This window comes from Sparus aurata, chromosome 2 (genome assembly GCF_900880675.1).
Source record: "Sparus aurata chromosome 2, fSpaAur1.1, whole genome shotgun sequence".
NCBI lineage: Eukaryota > Metazoa > Chordata > Actinopteri > Spariformes > Sparidae > Sparus > Sparus aurata.
This window is the reverse complement of record NC_044188.1, coordinates 21,688,850-21,702,897: the sequence shown is the minus strand read 5'-3', so window position 1 is coordinate 21,702,897 and position 14,048 is coordinate 21,688,850. Positions and strand designations below refer to the sequence as shown.

Genomic DNA, 14,048 nt, shown 5'->3' with positions numbered 1-14,048 from the left:
AGATTATCGACTTTGTGCAAATGTCAGCTCATTTGTAATGGTTACATGAGATAATAATGAGTGGCCAAACTCTGTGCCGTTGGAGCGCAGACACAAGGAAGAAGGAGGAGGAAGAGAGTCCGTCCTAAAGCACAAAGTAGGCCCCACACTGCGGAACAAAGGCACAAATGTGCTATTCAGAACACCAGCCAGGGACACCATGCTCCATATTTTTATTTTATGAAATCATGCCTCTCCTCTTCCTCCTCTTCCTCCTCCTCCCCTCCCCTTCCCTGAAATCGCTGATAATGACACAGATTGCTAATATCTCTTTCCATACCGGAGCTGAGGCTGTGGGCACTCTGCTGAGCAGCACAAACCGCTGCAACTTTTTTTCCGAACTTGCAGGGTTTTTCTTTTTTTTTTTTTAGGCAGGAGAGAAGGCCACGATCTCCTGGGACCTAAAAACTCACTAGGCAAACAATACGAATGCAGAGTTTTACAGCGCAGACGGCAGCAGAAGCAGCAGAGGCTTGAGAATCACACTCTCTCTCTTTCTCTCTCTCTCTCTTTTTTACACTCTCGCTCTAGCTCTCCTTCTGCACCCCTCCCTCTCTTCCTCCCCCTCTCCCCCTCTCCCAGCATACTGGGTCAGTTGAGCTCCTGCACTGCAGCACAGCCGAGTGATGTGTTAAAGACTTCTTTTTTTTTTTTTACATGAGGAAACTCACAGATCGGAAGGGTTCTCTTTTCTCTTTTTATTGTGCGTTTTCTTTCCCTTAATTACTCTCTGGTTGTAAAATGTACCATTTGCTCCTGCATCTCCATCACCACACAATGGTGCAGCATACATTACAGCCCCTATGGTAAACGTAGTACATGTTGAAAGCTCTCCTTTCAAGTACGGCTAAGGCCAGAGTCTGTCGTTGCGCTAAAAGATACGCAGCACAAAGAGAAAAAAAAAAAAAACAGAAGTAAGTTGAGCCATCAGCATAATCACACAAAACTCAAGTAAGCTCTCTGACACGTACACACACACGCAGACCCACACCGTTGCACCAAACACGCACAAGCAGGCGTGCGCACAAGAAATGGAACGTGCCTTACTGTATGCAGCACCTGCAGTATACTGCAACTTCAGCACCACGGCCAGAGACAGATCGGCCTTTTCAGCAAACTGAAGATTATTCCCTGTTTCCCCAAATGGAGAAAGCATATCACACGCTGCACATACACACACACACGTGCACATATAATGCGAAACATAAGTGGTCGCAACCATCCCTCAGTCCCTTCATAACATGCTCCCTTTGCTTTGGACTCCCTGTTTGGTTAATTGGACAATTACGGCTTCTTTCAGTGACAAAAGAGCAAAGGAGAGAAAAAAGAAAAAAAGAATCCCTACTTCTTCTAAGTGGCACATCCTTCACAATCCTCTCTTGACAACTCCATGTTCTCTCACCCTTCCCTAAGCCGCTTGTCTGTGCTCTCCCTCCCATCAATAGCGCTCTCTAACTGATCCCTTCCTCCCCTCCTTCTTGTTTTTTTTCTTCTCTTATTCCTCTCGCTATTCAGTGCCGCCATTCCGAATCATGCGCCGCCATTCCGAATCATGTCTTGGCTAATTAAGACTCTCTCAAATACCCATCAACACACACACTAATAGGGCAGAGCGCAACGGGAAAATGGAAAACACATTGCAAACGTGTAGCCTCACACAATGACAGATGGGCCTATCTATCTGGCTATCTATCTTGTATTCTCTCCCTCACTCACTCACTCACTCACTCACATTGCACACACACACACACACACACTGGTGCACTGACAACCAACAGTGTCCATCTTCCACTATGCAGCTCTGGCTCACACCAGCCAAACAACAGCCAGAGGCCCAAAAATACCCAGTGCAAAAAAGTGCCAGAGGAGAATGTAACACACGGAACCACGTCCCTGGAGACCGCCTAAAAACGTAGCTGCGAATCCACACAGTCACATCCAGGTGACAGCATCCACTCGACACAAAAAAAATACCCACTCATATTTACTGACATCAAATAGCTGGAGCCAATTTTTTTCCGAGCTGGTATGAGAGAAGCGTTTTTTTTTTTTTTTCCCCTAATCTCATATCTCCTAAACGAGGCAATTTGAAACAACTGCGTCACGGTTTAAAATCGCCCAATTGATAAAGAATTATGTGTGATTAAGTGCGTGCGTTAATAGGCGTGCGTTACATTCCGCATTACGTTCTAATAAGACTCTGAGATGGACGCCTGGAGGGGGAAGTGTGCCGAGCATTCTCACTGTTTAATTTAACTACAAAGAGTGGGGAAAGCAACTCCAGAGAAAAGCCTCGCAGGACAGTCACAGCGCTGTGACACACAGTACTGCCAGAGAGTGTAGTCGGTATCAGCAGAAGAAAATATGTATTGATAGAGCAAATAGAACTTAAAGTAGCAGTATGTAGTTTTGGAGGGGAAATCTAAACTTAGAATTTTTAAATTTGCAATATTAATGAGGTAATAATACAAATTAAAAAAAAAAGATATGTTTATCTTTTTCCATAACTAAATAAACAAGCTGTTCTGTGTGAAGCTAGAGGAGTGGCAGGGTCCGCCACGTGCAAACAAAATAGTGTGACATTGTGTTGTCCTTTTAGGCCGGTTTGTTTATTTTGTTTGATTAGCCATAGAAAAAATAATCAGTCGCTGAAGGCCTTCCTCCTGTGATTAAAACATCTTCCCCAAAACTCCATAGTGCACCTTTAAGCGTCAGAGGTTCAAGGTGACGTGTCCAAGATGCCAAGGCAGACATGCTGTTTGTTCAGAGGTAAGAAGACACATGGAGATAAATAAAATGTTAATTAGTCCAAAAACAGGCCATGTCTATACAGAATTTGTCCTCGAACATACTCGAGTTCAAGGTTGGTCGTAATGCCTAAACAAAGACTTTGGCAACAACGAGGGGAAGGGGAGGCTGTAACACCAACAAAAAGAAATAAAAACAGATCACGATACAAACCCAGCATAAAGAGAGAGAGAGAGAAGGACAGAAGTCGTAGAGACAGAGACACGGAGGAAGCCAAGGACACAAAGAAAGGCACACACTGCAGTTACCGTGCTGAAGTCTTGCCAGCGTACAAACCTCAAGAGGGATGTCGAAGGAAAAGGTTAACTCCACCGGGAAAAGCCAGAATATCATCGACATGATAGATAAATATTCAAACAAGCAATGCATGTTTGCATGTCCGCCCCCTCCCCACACACACACAAGAGAAACATTTTGCCAACCATCAATCTCATTGGCTGCCCCTATCTAATATTCCACCAAAGTACGAAATCACTTGGAGATATTAGTGCAGGATAACAAGAGGATTTATTGGGATAAAACCACTCAGCATGGTATAACGGGACAAACGCCCAGCACTCATTTATGAAATATTATGTTGGGTGGGTGACAGGGGTTGAGGGTGAAAAAAAAAAAAAAGGTTACCAAGATATGGGACTATAGCAAAAATCATCCATGATCCCAAAACTTTATTTATTTATTAGATTGGGGGGGACGGGGTTGGGAGGGTTGACGGTGAGGGTTGGGGTTAACAGAGTAATGCGTTATGTTTTTAATCAAACTGAGTGCACACTGAAAATGCTGACCATATAGTCTAACCTCTCGGTCAGGGAAAGGAAGGCTCTGTGTGTGTGTGTGTGTGTGTTTGTGTGTGTGTGTGTGACAAAGGAACAACAAAAACGGAGCAGACAAATGAGGCGGGGCAGCAGAACATGGGGGTACAGCATTGTGAAACTTTTCTGCGAGTTAGAAAACAAAGAGCCTCGCGTAATGCTACCATGCTTTATAAAGGCTTTTTATATGAAGGTGACCTCCGCTCATTTGGAGCAACAGTAATCGTCAAAAGAAAAGAAAACAGTGAATACAACACAAGGTTAAAATATCCCATATCACGCAAGCTTATAGACCGGATCATTGATGATCAATACTGGTGATGACTAGACTAGACTAGCTAAGGGCCTTCCCGTTTTTTTGTTTTTTTGTTTTTTTTTTTTAAAAGGGGAAGTATGTGGTTTTGCTACATATCTTCCACTTAGTGTAAGTTGACACACATGAGAAACTATAACACCCAATTGCAAGTGAGGGATCACCTCTCCTAGTAAACCTATTGAAACCAAAAGCAAATTGCATATCATGCCCTTTTTTCTTTTCTATTTTTTGTTTTTTTTGTTTTTGTTGCTGATAAAAACAAACAGAAATGCACCCTCCTTTCCATAGATATTCTCAAATGTATAGACATCAAGATTGCATCATAATTTCTCTCAAATCAAAAAAAAATAATTGTCACCTCAGGAAAGAGAAAAACAGGGAAAAGCACTATGATGATGAGCACTTTAACACCATATTTACTCCACAGCTGCGTCAGCCTTGGTTTTTGTCTGCTTGTTCTATTTGGTACCCACCCACCCCCCCAAAAAAAGAAAAGAGTCATCTAGGGAATTATATCAAAAAGGTTTCACAGCAATAAAAGTTAAGCAATTAATATTTGCCGTGGAACAGACTAATGAGGACCCCATTTGGGATTTCAACGCAGAAAATAGTCACAATCCCCCTAAAAATGTAAACTCCATCATGTGAGAGCATTGATCAGCTCTTCCAAGATTGTTTCCTTTTGTAGTTGTTTTTAAATAATTTTCTGATACAGATAGAGATGCCAGCTTTATTCTTCCATTTTCAGGACATCTGGTTGAAATAAAGCCAAAAACAAAATCATTAATTAATTTAAAAAAAAAGCATGGAACAGATGAAACTGCGCTGAAATGAACAGAATTATCTTATGCCACTTGTAAGTTTGATATCTAGATATATTATGAAAGTAATTCTTACTCAGTACAAGACTTGATGACCTCTTAGAATGAGCGTCTTTGTGCATCACATTATACTGTAACAGCTTCCAATGAATCTGAACACCTTTGTATCGCCCTCCGGTGGACTGAATCCACACTGCTACTTTTGGAGGGAGCCCGGAGAAAATTGGATGCGCAAATTCAAAAGAGCGACTCCCAATCAAGTTCTCGCTCCCTCTCAATTACTGCTTCATTAGCCTACATCAGCAATACCCGTTTAGATAATTGAAATTGCAGCGTGCCTCACTGATTTGGTATATCCTGTCACATCATCCACTTCAGAAACCAGCAGCATTAACTTGACTTGTTCTGGCATTTGAGTTTATTTTTCTTTTTGCCCATTCCCTTTACCTTCAGATGCATCCAACTAAGAGCAGTAATGTAGTGGCGAATAAAAAAAAAAACTGTGCACTATGATATCCAGTGGCTAGGAATCATAGGACAAACTATCAAAAATTTGCAAAAATTATATGTTCCAGAACAAAAAAAACAACCCTTTCCCATTAATTGAATCCAAAAATAATAAGGACCTGAACTGAGCCTAAATGTTATTGCCCTCCACTACAGTCCTGTCTAGCACTCTATTGGTTCAGCACCTATTTTTCCATCTCCAGCAGCATGTATTAAAATCGTGAAGGTTTGGCCGCGGCTTCAACGCGGCGCTTTAACAAGACACCAAATACACAGCCCGTCAGCAGTGCTCCACACACAGGTTCCCGTGGCATCAACCCCTTTCATCGTTTTGATTGAAGAGTTTGTTTTTATTAAGAAGGCTATACCAGACGCATAATCACTATACATTGATTTAACATTACCTTTACAATTAAATTCTTCACTGAAATTACAGAATAAATATATGCACATTTTTCTTCAAATCTTTGTGAGAGAGAAAACATTAAAAGTGCTTCCTACAAAGCCGTTAGTGGGTGAAGATGGGAGGGGAGGGGAGGGGTGGGGGGGATCCAGAAGCAATTGAAGGGGGGAGGAGGAGGGGTGGGGTCATGGGAGGGGTCAACAAAGTGCGTGGAAATATCCAGAAAACCTTGAGCGTCGTCTTATAATAATATTCACAAATGTTTTACCATCCGTACGTCGGCGCGTCCTTTTTTACGAGAAGCACCCTGATACAGACAGAAGTCCTCATTGATAGTAATAACCATATTAATAAGATATAAAAATTAAATAGAACACTGAACTGTAAATGCGTTGCAGTATCTCTGTTCATAATGTGATGTGAGAGTTCTGAGTAAATCCCCCCGCTTCCTGCACTGAAGCGAGTGCATGCAGCAAACTGCAGTTCATATTTTTAATATATGTATTTTTTTTCTCCCTTTCGATCATTTCCTACAAACTTTATGTGCACGGCCTCCGGGTGTTTATACATCCTAGTCAGGGGTAAAAGAGACAGAAAGGGAAACCCCCAAGTCAGGGAGACGTCCAGCTCCCGTTTGTCTTGCACATCATGGTAACTCCACAAAAAGGGGTTTAAGTGACAGATGTATTTTAGGATGTTTTGTATGTTTTATTCCCCGGTGCCCCTCTCATTCCTCTCTCGCTCTCTCTCTCTCTGGGCATATAGAGATATTTATATATTATAAAAATAACGGCTGTTGACATTGCTGGCTACTCTGAAAAAAAGGCACTTCATTGAAATATCTGAGAATGGCCTCTCCTCCAAAGTGATTTGGGGGGGGGGAACTTTGTTGTAACTGTAATATAATATTTTATTTCATATCATGCTGCTTTTTCAAGTTTATTTTTTCATATTGGTTTTGGGTTGGTTTTGCTTTGAGAGTGGCAAAAGTGAATGTGTTGATTTTGTGTTGTTTTTTTTCCTTCTTTTTTTCCCCCTCCATGGGCTAGAGATGTTAAAACCGGTAAGATTTTTCCAAGACTTCGAGGTAATCCGGCTTGGTTTGAAGTTTGGCCCTTAACTCGAGGTAATCGCTTTGGGACGGGTCGGGGTAGCAGCCTTTCCCCGCCGTGAAAAGCAATGTCTCCTTCAGCCGTGCGTCCTGCTGCAAATCCGGGTACTGCATGCCTGGTGGATGCGCATGCGCCACATGCATGTCCTTTAGTTTGGGCACCGTCCCATACAAACAGTCTACAAAGCCCACTGTTGGCGTGGGCCTCTGACTGTCAATTACTGTAGGGCAGAGCCCTCCGTTCTCATGAAATCCTGCCATGTCAGCTGTGGAGTGGTTGACTGTGACGATGGTGTTGAGTTGAGAGTTGGAGACGGCCAGGGTCCACTCTCTCTCTTTCTCTAACAGGGTTCTGTAGTTACTGTTGCTACTGCTGCCATTGTCTTTCTTCTCTGAAAACTGCGCTCTGTCTTCCTCCGCTATCTCCCCTTCTCGAGGCTTATAGATGGGGTTGTTACACATCTGAGTCACAGGGTGAGGGATGTAATCATAAACGTGACCGTGGGCATGTGTGTGACTAGTGTGAGTGTGTGTGTGCATGCTGGGCGCCGGTTTCTCTGGTGTGCCAGTGTTACCGGCACTGCTCTGCCTTGGCGGGTCCTCGAAAATCCTGCATTGCATTTGGATCCCCGTCAGATCGACTTCTGAACGCTTCCTGTAGGGGAGCTTCTTCCTTCGACGGAGAACAAAAGCGAAAAGCCCAGCGGCCACAAACACTGCGGAGATGAAGAGGATGAGTAGGCTGAGGATGAGGACGGACAGTGGGACAGCCCCTCTCCCACCTGCCTCCCCCATGTCAGAGCTGCCCGTGGTGAGGTCATCCCCACCCGGCAGGGCCGGTGAGGGGCCTGAAGAATACTTGAGCTGAGGACAGATGACCTCCACCTCCAGCGAACGCAGGTCCTTCCCAAAAGCAAACTCTGGTGTCTTGCAGATGACATCTCCAACCACAATGACAGAGGAGAGCTTTTCCAGCCACTGCTTAAGGGGGATGATATCACAGGAGCAGTCCCAGGGGTTCTGATGGAGATCGATCTGGACAATGGAGGTCAGATGCTCCAGAACACCGGGCACAGGCATGGAAAGGAAGTAGTTGTTTCGGAGGTTGAGGCGTGCAAGGTTGGTGCCAGCGAAGGCGTCAGTGGGGAGGGAGCGCAACAGGTTGTCATTGAGGAAAACCAGCTGGAGGTTAGGCATTAAGGAGAAGGAGTTAGGTTGTATCTCACGTATGACATTATACTCAAAGTAGAGATAACTCAACATCTGAAGGCCCCGGAACATCCCAGGGGTGAGTCGCTCAATGTCATTCCCATTCAGATATAAACTTTTCAAGTTTGGCAGGTTGATAAAGGCGCCCTCCTGGACGTAGGATATCCGATTATTCCCTAAATGCAGTAAATCCAAACTTGAGAAGTTCCAGAAATCAGAACGGTAGATTTTCTGTATTAGGTTCCCACTGAGATACAATTTCTTGGCATTGAGGGGCCGAGGCAGGAGCTCAGAGATGTTGTGGAAGCCTTTCTCTTTGCAGTTCACTGTTAACCCCAGGTCGTTGATGTGAAGGTTGCAGGTACATCCAGCCGGACAAATTATCGGGATGGGAGGCCGTGTTTGGTAGCCAGCAATGGGGGGCTGGTTCATGCCGGGGTAGATGCTACGAGGGGTTGGGGGGTTCTTCGTGGGCCGAGGTCTTTTGGTAGGCTTGATAACTCTTTCCTTGTGTTCCACAGAGGATGCCGTGTTGTGAAAGGAGGAGAGCATGGAGGATGGTTTAGTAGGCCATGCATTCTCATTTCTGAATGGGACCCGGGGAATTCCCAGCTTGGCCTCTATCTCGGCATCAGTGAGCAGTGGACAGAGCTCACTGCGCTTGATTTCCCGCAAGTCTTTGCCATGTAAATGGAATGGGTACTCACATGTGATCTCGCCCACCAGAGCTGTATAAGGGATTCTCTCCAGCCACGTTTTTAACTGGACAATCTCACACACACAGTTCCAGGGGTTCTCCTCCAGCTGGATCTCCATTAAGCTCCTCCCGACATACTCCAGCATGCCCCTATATGGCAACGTCTTTAGTCTGTTTCCTCTCAGGTCCAGATGCGTGAGCGACACGGACCGGAAAAGATAGTTTGGGAGCACTGGGATCAGATTGTCATTTAGTATGAGCACTCTCAGTTTGTGGAGGTGCCTGAATGCACCACTTTCAATCCGTTTGATAACATTGTAGTCCGCCTGGAGATACTCTAAACTCTCCAGCCCCAGAAAAGTGTCATTCCGGAAAACTTCTAATTTGTTTTCGTGGAGGAACAGCCGTTTGAGTATTCCTAAGCCATTGAACGCTCCAGCGTGGATGTCTTGCAAGGCGTTGTTACCCAGATTAATGGATATGGCGTTGTTGAGATGAAGGAAGCTGTTAAAGTAAAGCTTCCTCATGGAGTTTCTCTGCAGATTGAGCTTGAAGGGCCGACTCCATATCTGGGAGATCTGGCTCACATTTGTAAATCCTTTGCTGTCACAGTGGACATGGAAGATGCCCTCTTTGCCCTCGCAGTAGCAGGGCTCGAAGCAGGGCTCGTCGATCTCCTCGGAGTCCTCTAGTAGTGGGATCGGGGTGGTCCATCCTAAGGCTATGGTGCTCAGCAAGGTAACCCACAGCATCCTCGCTGACACCAAGGGGATGAAGTGTCGGCTCCAGGGACAGAGCCACTTCACAGCACTGCAACACAGAACAGAGGGAGAGGGGGGTGGAAGGGAGGGATGGTGGGAGCGGGGGTATGGGGATATGCACACGAAGTAAACACACACACACACACACACACACACACACACACACCCTCAAAGAGTGAAGTTTGAGGGGAGGGACGGACAGATGGAGGTCGGGGAGAGAAACAGGGAGGGTGTATTAGTTTCAGCAGAATAGAAGACATATTTAAAACGAGTACCGATGAATAATAGGATGACATTGTGGCAATACTGCCGGGCATCTAAAACAAAATATAAAGCCAGCACTCTGGGATGGGTAATACGATACCCAGCAACGCAAACAAATCTCCACTCGCAGACAGTTAACGTCAGTGCAGAGGGGGGGCTGCCATCCATTATACAGCAGATATGCCGGTAAGGTCGACAATAAATCACCCTCAGAGATGCTTATCGTCCTGAATAAACGACGGCAACAGCAGGTGGGTGAGGTTAGTGGTTGAGGAGACACCGTCCCCCGGCTGTGTTCGTTACATAATAGGGACCTCAATCCCTCTTTCGGTAAATGAGACTCCGGGAAAAAAGAAAAAAGAAAAAAAAAACAGAGGGGGGAATCAGAGAAGGTGCATCGAAGGTCTAACGCAGGGGAGAGGACGAAGGGGGGAGGATAGATGTCAGCTTGGTGGCCATTAGTAGGACTAGATTGAGGAGTGTGTAGGGTCTCGCTGAACATCCATCTGGTTGGAAAGAATCTCAGCATATTTGTAGGCACATTCTCTTGGAAATCTGGTCTAAAAGTAAAAAAAAATAAAATAATAATAAAAGAAACATATTCAAAAGAATATGTGGAGAGTGACACAGAGGCTACAGGGGAAAGAAGGTGAATCTAGATGTCAAACATGGAGGAGGTAAAAAAGAAAAGTCCATTAGATCCAGTGAAGGCAGAGGCTGAGTTATGTGCCCTGGCTTCTCTCTTGGGTTAAATGCCCCACGTATAAACCAAGCCAACCTTACAATTCATGTGTCGCCTGCAAAAAACAAACAAACAAACAAAAAAACACTTCGTCTCGTGTGACTTTCACAATCTGTGATGTTGATTGAGGATTAGAGGAGCAACGGCGCAAGTGGAAAGCGCAGCGGGCGAAGCTGCTGCCCCGAGAATTTCAGTTACGAGGTTGCGTTTTCCGTAGATCCGGCCGGCCTATACATAAATACTATCAAATGTAAAGAAACAAGGGACAAAAAGGTATCATAATTATCAACAAAGGTTTTAGAAATTCGCTTTAAAATTGTACCGATTCCGTTCAAATCTCCAAGGTGCTAAGCGGAGGAAACTCTCTCTCTCTCACACACACGCACATATAAACACACACACGCAAGCAGACAGCCTCGGAGTGTCTTTTCTGTAGGCTGTGACTTCTCTCTCACACGTGCACACTCACACACACACTCACACACACACGCACAGCGCTGTCCGTTCAAACGAGGGTGCTGAAAATCCAGTTGAGATGCGCTGGGACCGGAGCCGCCGCTGTCCGTGGTGCTGAAACCAAAAAAGCCCGGCGACAGGAATTGCAAAAAAATTAAAAATACAAATACAAATACAATAAAAAATACAGGGAAAAAAAGAGGGGAAAAAGGAAACCAGATTGTAATCCTCCGTAAAAACAGCGTGACGGTGAAACAGGTAAAAAAAAAAGAAAAAAAAAGGAAGAACAAAAAAAGAATCCTTGTTCACGGTCTCCTCAGTGGAAAAAAAAAAATCAGTGTTTTCGCTCCCCCTCTTCGTGCGTAATCCTCCAGGATTTATTGATTCCGCTTCCGTGATAGAGATCAAAAAGCGCGGATGCAATGCCAAAAAGTATCAACGACATTTAAAAGCTATTTAAAAAAACATCAAAATACTGCGTGCCATAATACATTCCGCCGGGGTTGTGTCAGATCGGCAGGTATACGTACTTAGTTTAGTGGGATTCCAACTTCACATATCCTCCTGCGGTGTGTTGTTCGGTCGTCGCCCGGTGCGTCCCGCTCACCGTCCGATGCCGGGCTGTGGAGGAATAGAAACAAGAAATGGGGGTGACCGAACCGTTAGAGGAAAGGGGGGGAGGATGGAGAGAGAGAGGGAGAAAGAGAGAGAGAGAGAGAGAGAGAGAGAGAGAGAGAGAGAGAGAGAGAGAGAGAGAGAACGGGGCATTGAGGCGGCAAGGAGGAAGAGGAGATGCGCATGTGAATGAGCCGCGGATTCAAAAAACCAAAGCCGGGGGGGCGGGGTGGTGGTGGTGGTGGTGGAGGGGTGAGATTTCTCCACACTTACATGAATTAAAAGTGCTGCTCATCGCCGGTGCCAGTTTCAAATACGACTCCATTAAAAGATTTCAATCTGGGATTGATATCAAACTAAAAGTCACGGGGAAAACGGCCATACGGGCTGCAGCTGACGAGCTCCTTCGCTGGAACAGATCCCGGTTCCCCACCGTTTACTGACATTTCCCCCGAAATAACCTTGCTGTCACCACGGCGGGCAGAGCGCGGCGCTTGTTGAAAATACATGCCAAAGCATAATGCAGTTGCCTTCAGTCGTGACACTGGCAGGGAAGCGGCGAATAAGGAACAAACGGCTACTGATCAGTCGACTTGGATCCCGTGCGATCCGTTATCCTCGGTGTTTGCCCCCCCCCTTTTTTTGTCCATTGCCATGCAGACACCGATAGTCATAAGAACACACACACACACACACACACACACACATGCACAAGACTCCCCTCATGATACACTCCTGCACAGGCAAAGACGCAGCTGAAGCACTCACCTTACTTTCGCACTGCAATTGGAGAGCATCGAGGGGAAAAAAAGACCACTGGTGTGAATCTTGTTAGATCTCCCTGTGTCTCTCTCTCTCTCTCGCTCTCTCTCTCTCTTTCTTTCTTCCCTCTCTCCCTCTCTCTTCTCTCACCCTCTCTCACTCAGTGGCTTAGGCAAAAGGAGAGGAGAGAGGAGAAATGAAGACGTGATAGGAATGCAATCTCCCCCACTCTCTCGCTCTCCGGTGACTCCGACTCTCTCCCCCTTCTCTCTCTCTCTCTCTCTCTCTCTCTCTCTCTCTCTCTCTTCTCTTCTAAGCAGTTTGCTTAAAATGCAAGCCCTCGACTTGTGCCCATCCGCTTCCTCTTCCTCCCCTCTCCTCCTCCTCCTCCTCTTTCTCCTCAGCCGCCGCCGCCGTCGCCGCCCCCCGGGCGAGCGCTCAACAACAGTGCGGCCGGGTGAGAGTGTCCTCCTCTCGGTTTCAGGACCGCGTCTCCGTCCGGTGCGGCGGTTGCAGGACTCCGTGGATCATCATATCGACGGCTTGGGTCAGCTGCTGCTCTTTTTTCTCTTTTTCTTTTTTTTTTCTTCTTCTTTTTTCAGTCTTTCTTTCTTTCTTTCCTCGGGTCCGTTTCCCTGTCGTGCGTCAGAGGAGTGAGGGACTGAGCCGGGGTGGTGGAGGGGTGGCGGCGGTGCTGGTGGTGAGGGGGAGCAAAGGGGTGAGCGACGCAGTGGAGAGAGAGAGCTCTGGCGGTGAGAGAACAGAGGAGGAGGGGAGGAAAAAAGAGTGATGGGGACGGTTGCGCTATAGTTCTGGATGCTTGAGAGAGGAGGAGAGGAGGCGAAGTGAGGAGACGGGGAGCGAGGAGCGCTCGGGCTCCGGCGTGACGGGGACGCGCGTCGAGGAGGGAAATAAATAAGAGGGAGGGAGGGAGCCGTGCGGGGTGGGTAAGACTGGCAGACCTGTGGATGGCAGTCAGAACGCAAGACGTCTCTCCCTCTCTCTACGCATATTCATTTTTTTTTTTTTTTTTACAATTATTGAGCTTTATCTAATCACAGCGACACTCAATTCTCCCACCGAGGGTAATTTTCCCGGCTGCAGCCTTAGGGAGAGCAGAACGGGGAGTTGGCAGCTCTCGCGCACGCCAGTACCTCCTCTCCTCTCCTCTCCTCCTCTCCTCTCCTCTCCGCCGTGGAGACGAAGAGGGTGGCCGCGGCTATCTGCAGCAAGCGGTGGTGGGTGGGGGTGGGGGGTAGGGAGGGGTGGGGGGAGGAGGAGAGGCAGGCAGGGAAATACGGAGCGCTTCTTCTCTTTCCTCTCCGTCTGCGTGTCTTCCCGTGCCTCGCCTCCAGCGGGCAACACAAGCCCGCGTTTGCGAAGCAGCGGAGCCGCGGCTCATGATGCTCGGCGGAGGCCCCCCAGCTCCTGCGAGGAGGGAGGGGGGCTGATTGCAGTGGAAAAGTTTAAAAATAAATAAATAAATGAATAGATAGAATAAAATAAAAAAATAGATCTCACAACAGCGGCTCACAACGCCAGACACTCACACCGATGATAAGATTTGTTTTATTCGATTCTCTCCGGCGCCGATGTTGTGAATTGTGTTTACAAGTGTGCCATATTAAGTAAAGTTTAACTTTGCTTTTGCTTTACGCTCGGCTGCAGTGAGATAAGCATGTCGTTGCGCAGTACCTGCTCTGTGTCATAGCGTGCACGGGGCTG

The 14,048-nt window shown here is 46.5% G+C and overlaps 1 protein-coding gene across 1 annotated transcript; it reads right to left on the bottom strand.

Annotated features, from left to right (window-relative positions):
• Window positions 1-4,687: 4,687 nt before the first annotated feature.
• On the bottom strand, window positions 4,688-13,528 carry slitrk3a (SLIT and NTRK-like family, member 3a). Its single transcript, XM_030443032.1, has 3 exons — window positions 12,330-13,528; window positions 11,477-11,567; window positions 4,688-9,533 (listed from the first exon to the last, which is right to left on the bottom strand). The coding sequence occupies exon 3, from the start codon at window positions 9,473-9,475 to the stop codon at window positions 6,761-6,763; it is 2,715 nt and encodes a 904-aa protein (XP_030298892.1). The 5' UTR covers window positions 9,476-9,533; window positions 11,477-11,567; window positions 12,330-13,528; the 3' UTR covers window positions 4,688-6,760.
• Between the last annotated feature and the right edge of the window lie 520 nt (window positions 13,529-14,048).

Bases quoted from the DNA above. Each gene is read 5' to 3' on its own strand.
- slitrk3a (XM_030443032.1), bottom strand. From the start codon at position 9,475: ATGCTGTGGGTTACCTTGCTGAGCACCATAGCCTTAGGATGGACCACC.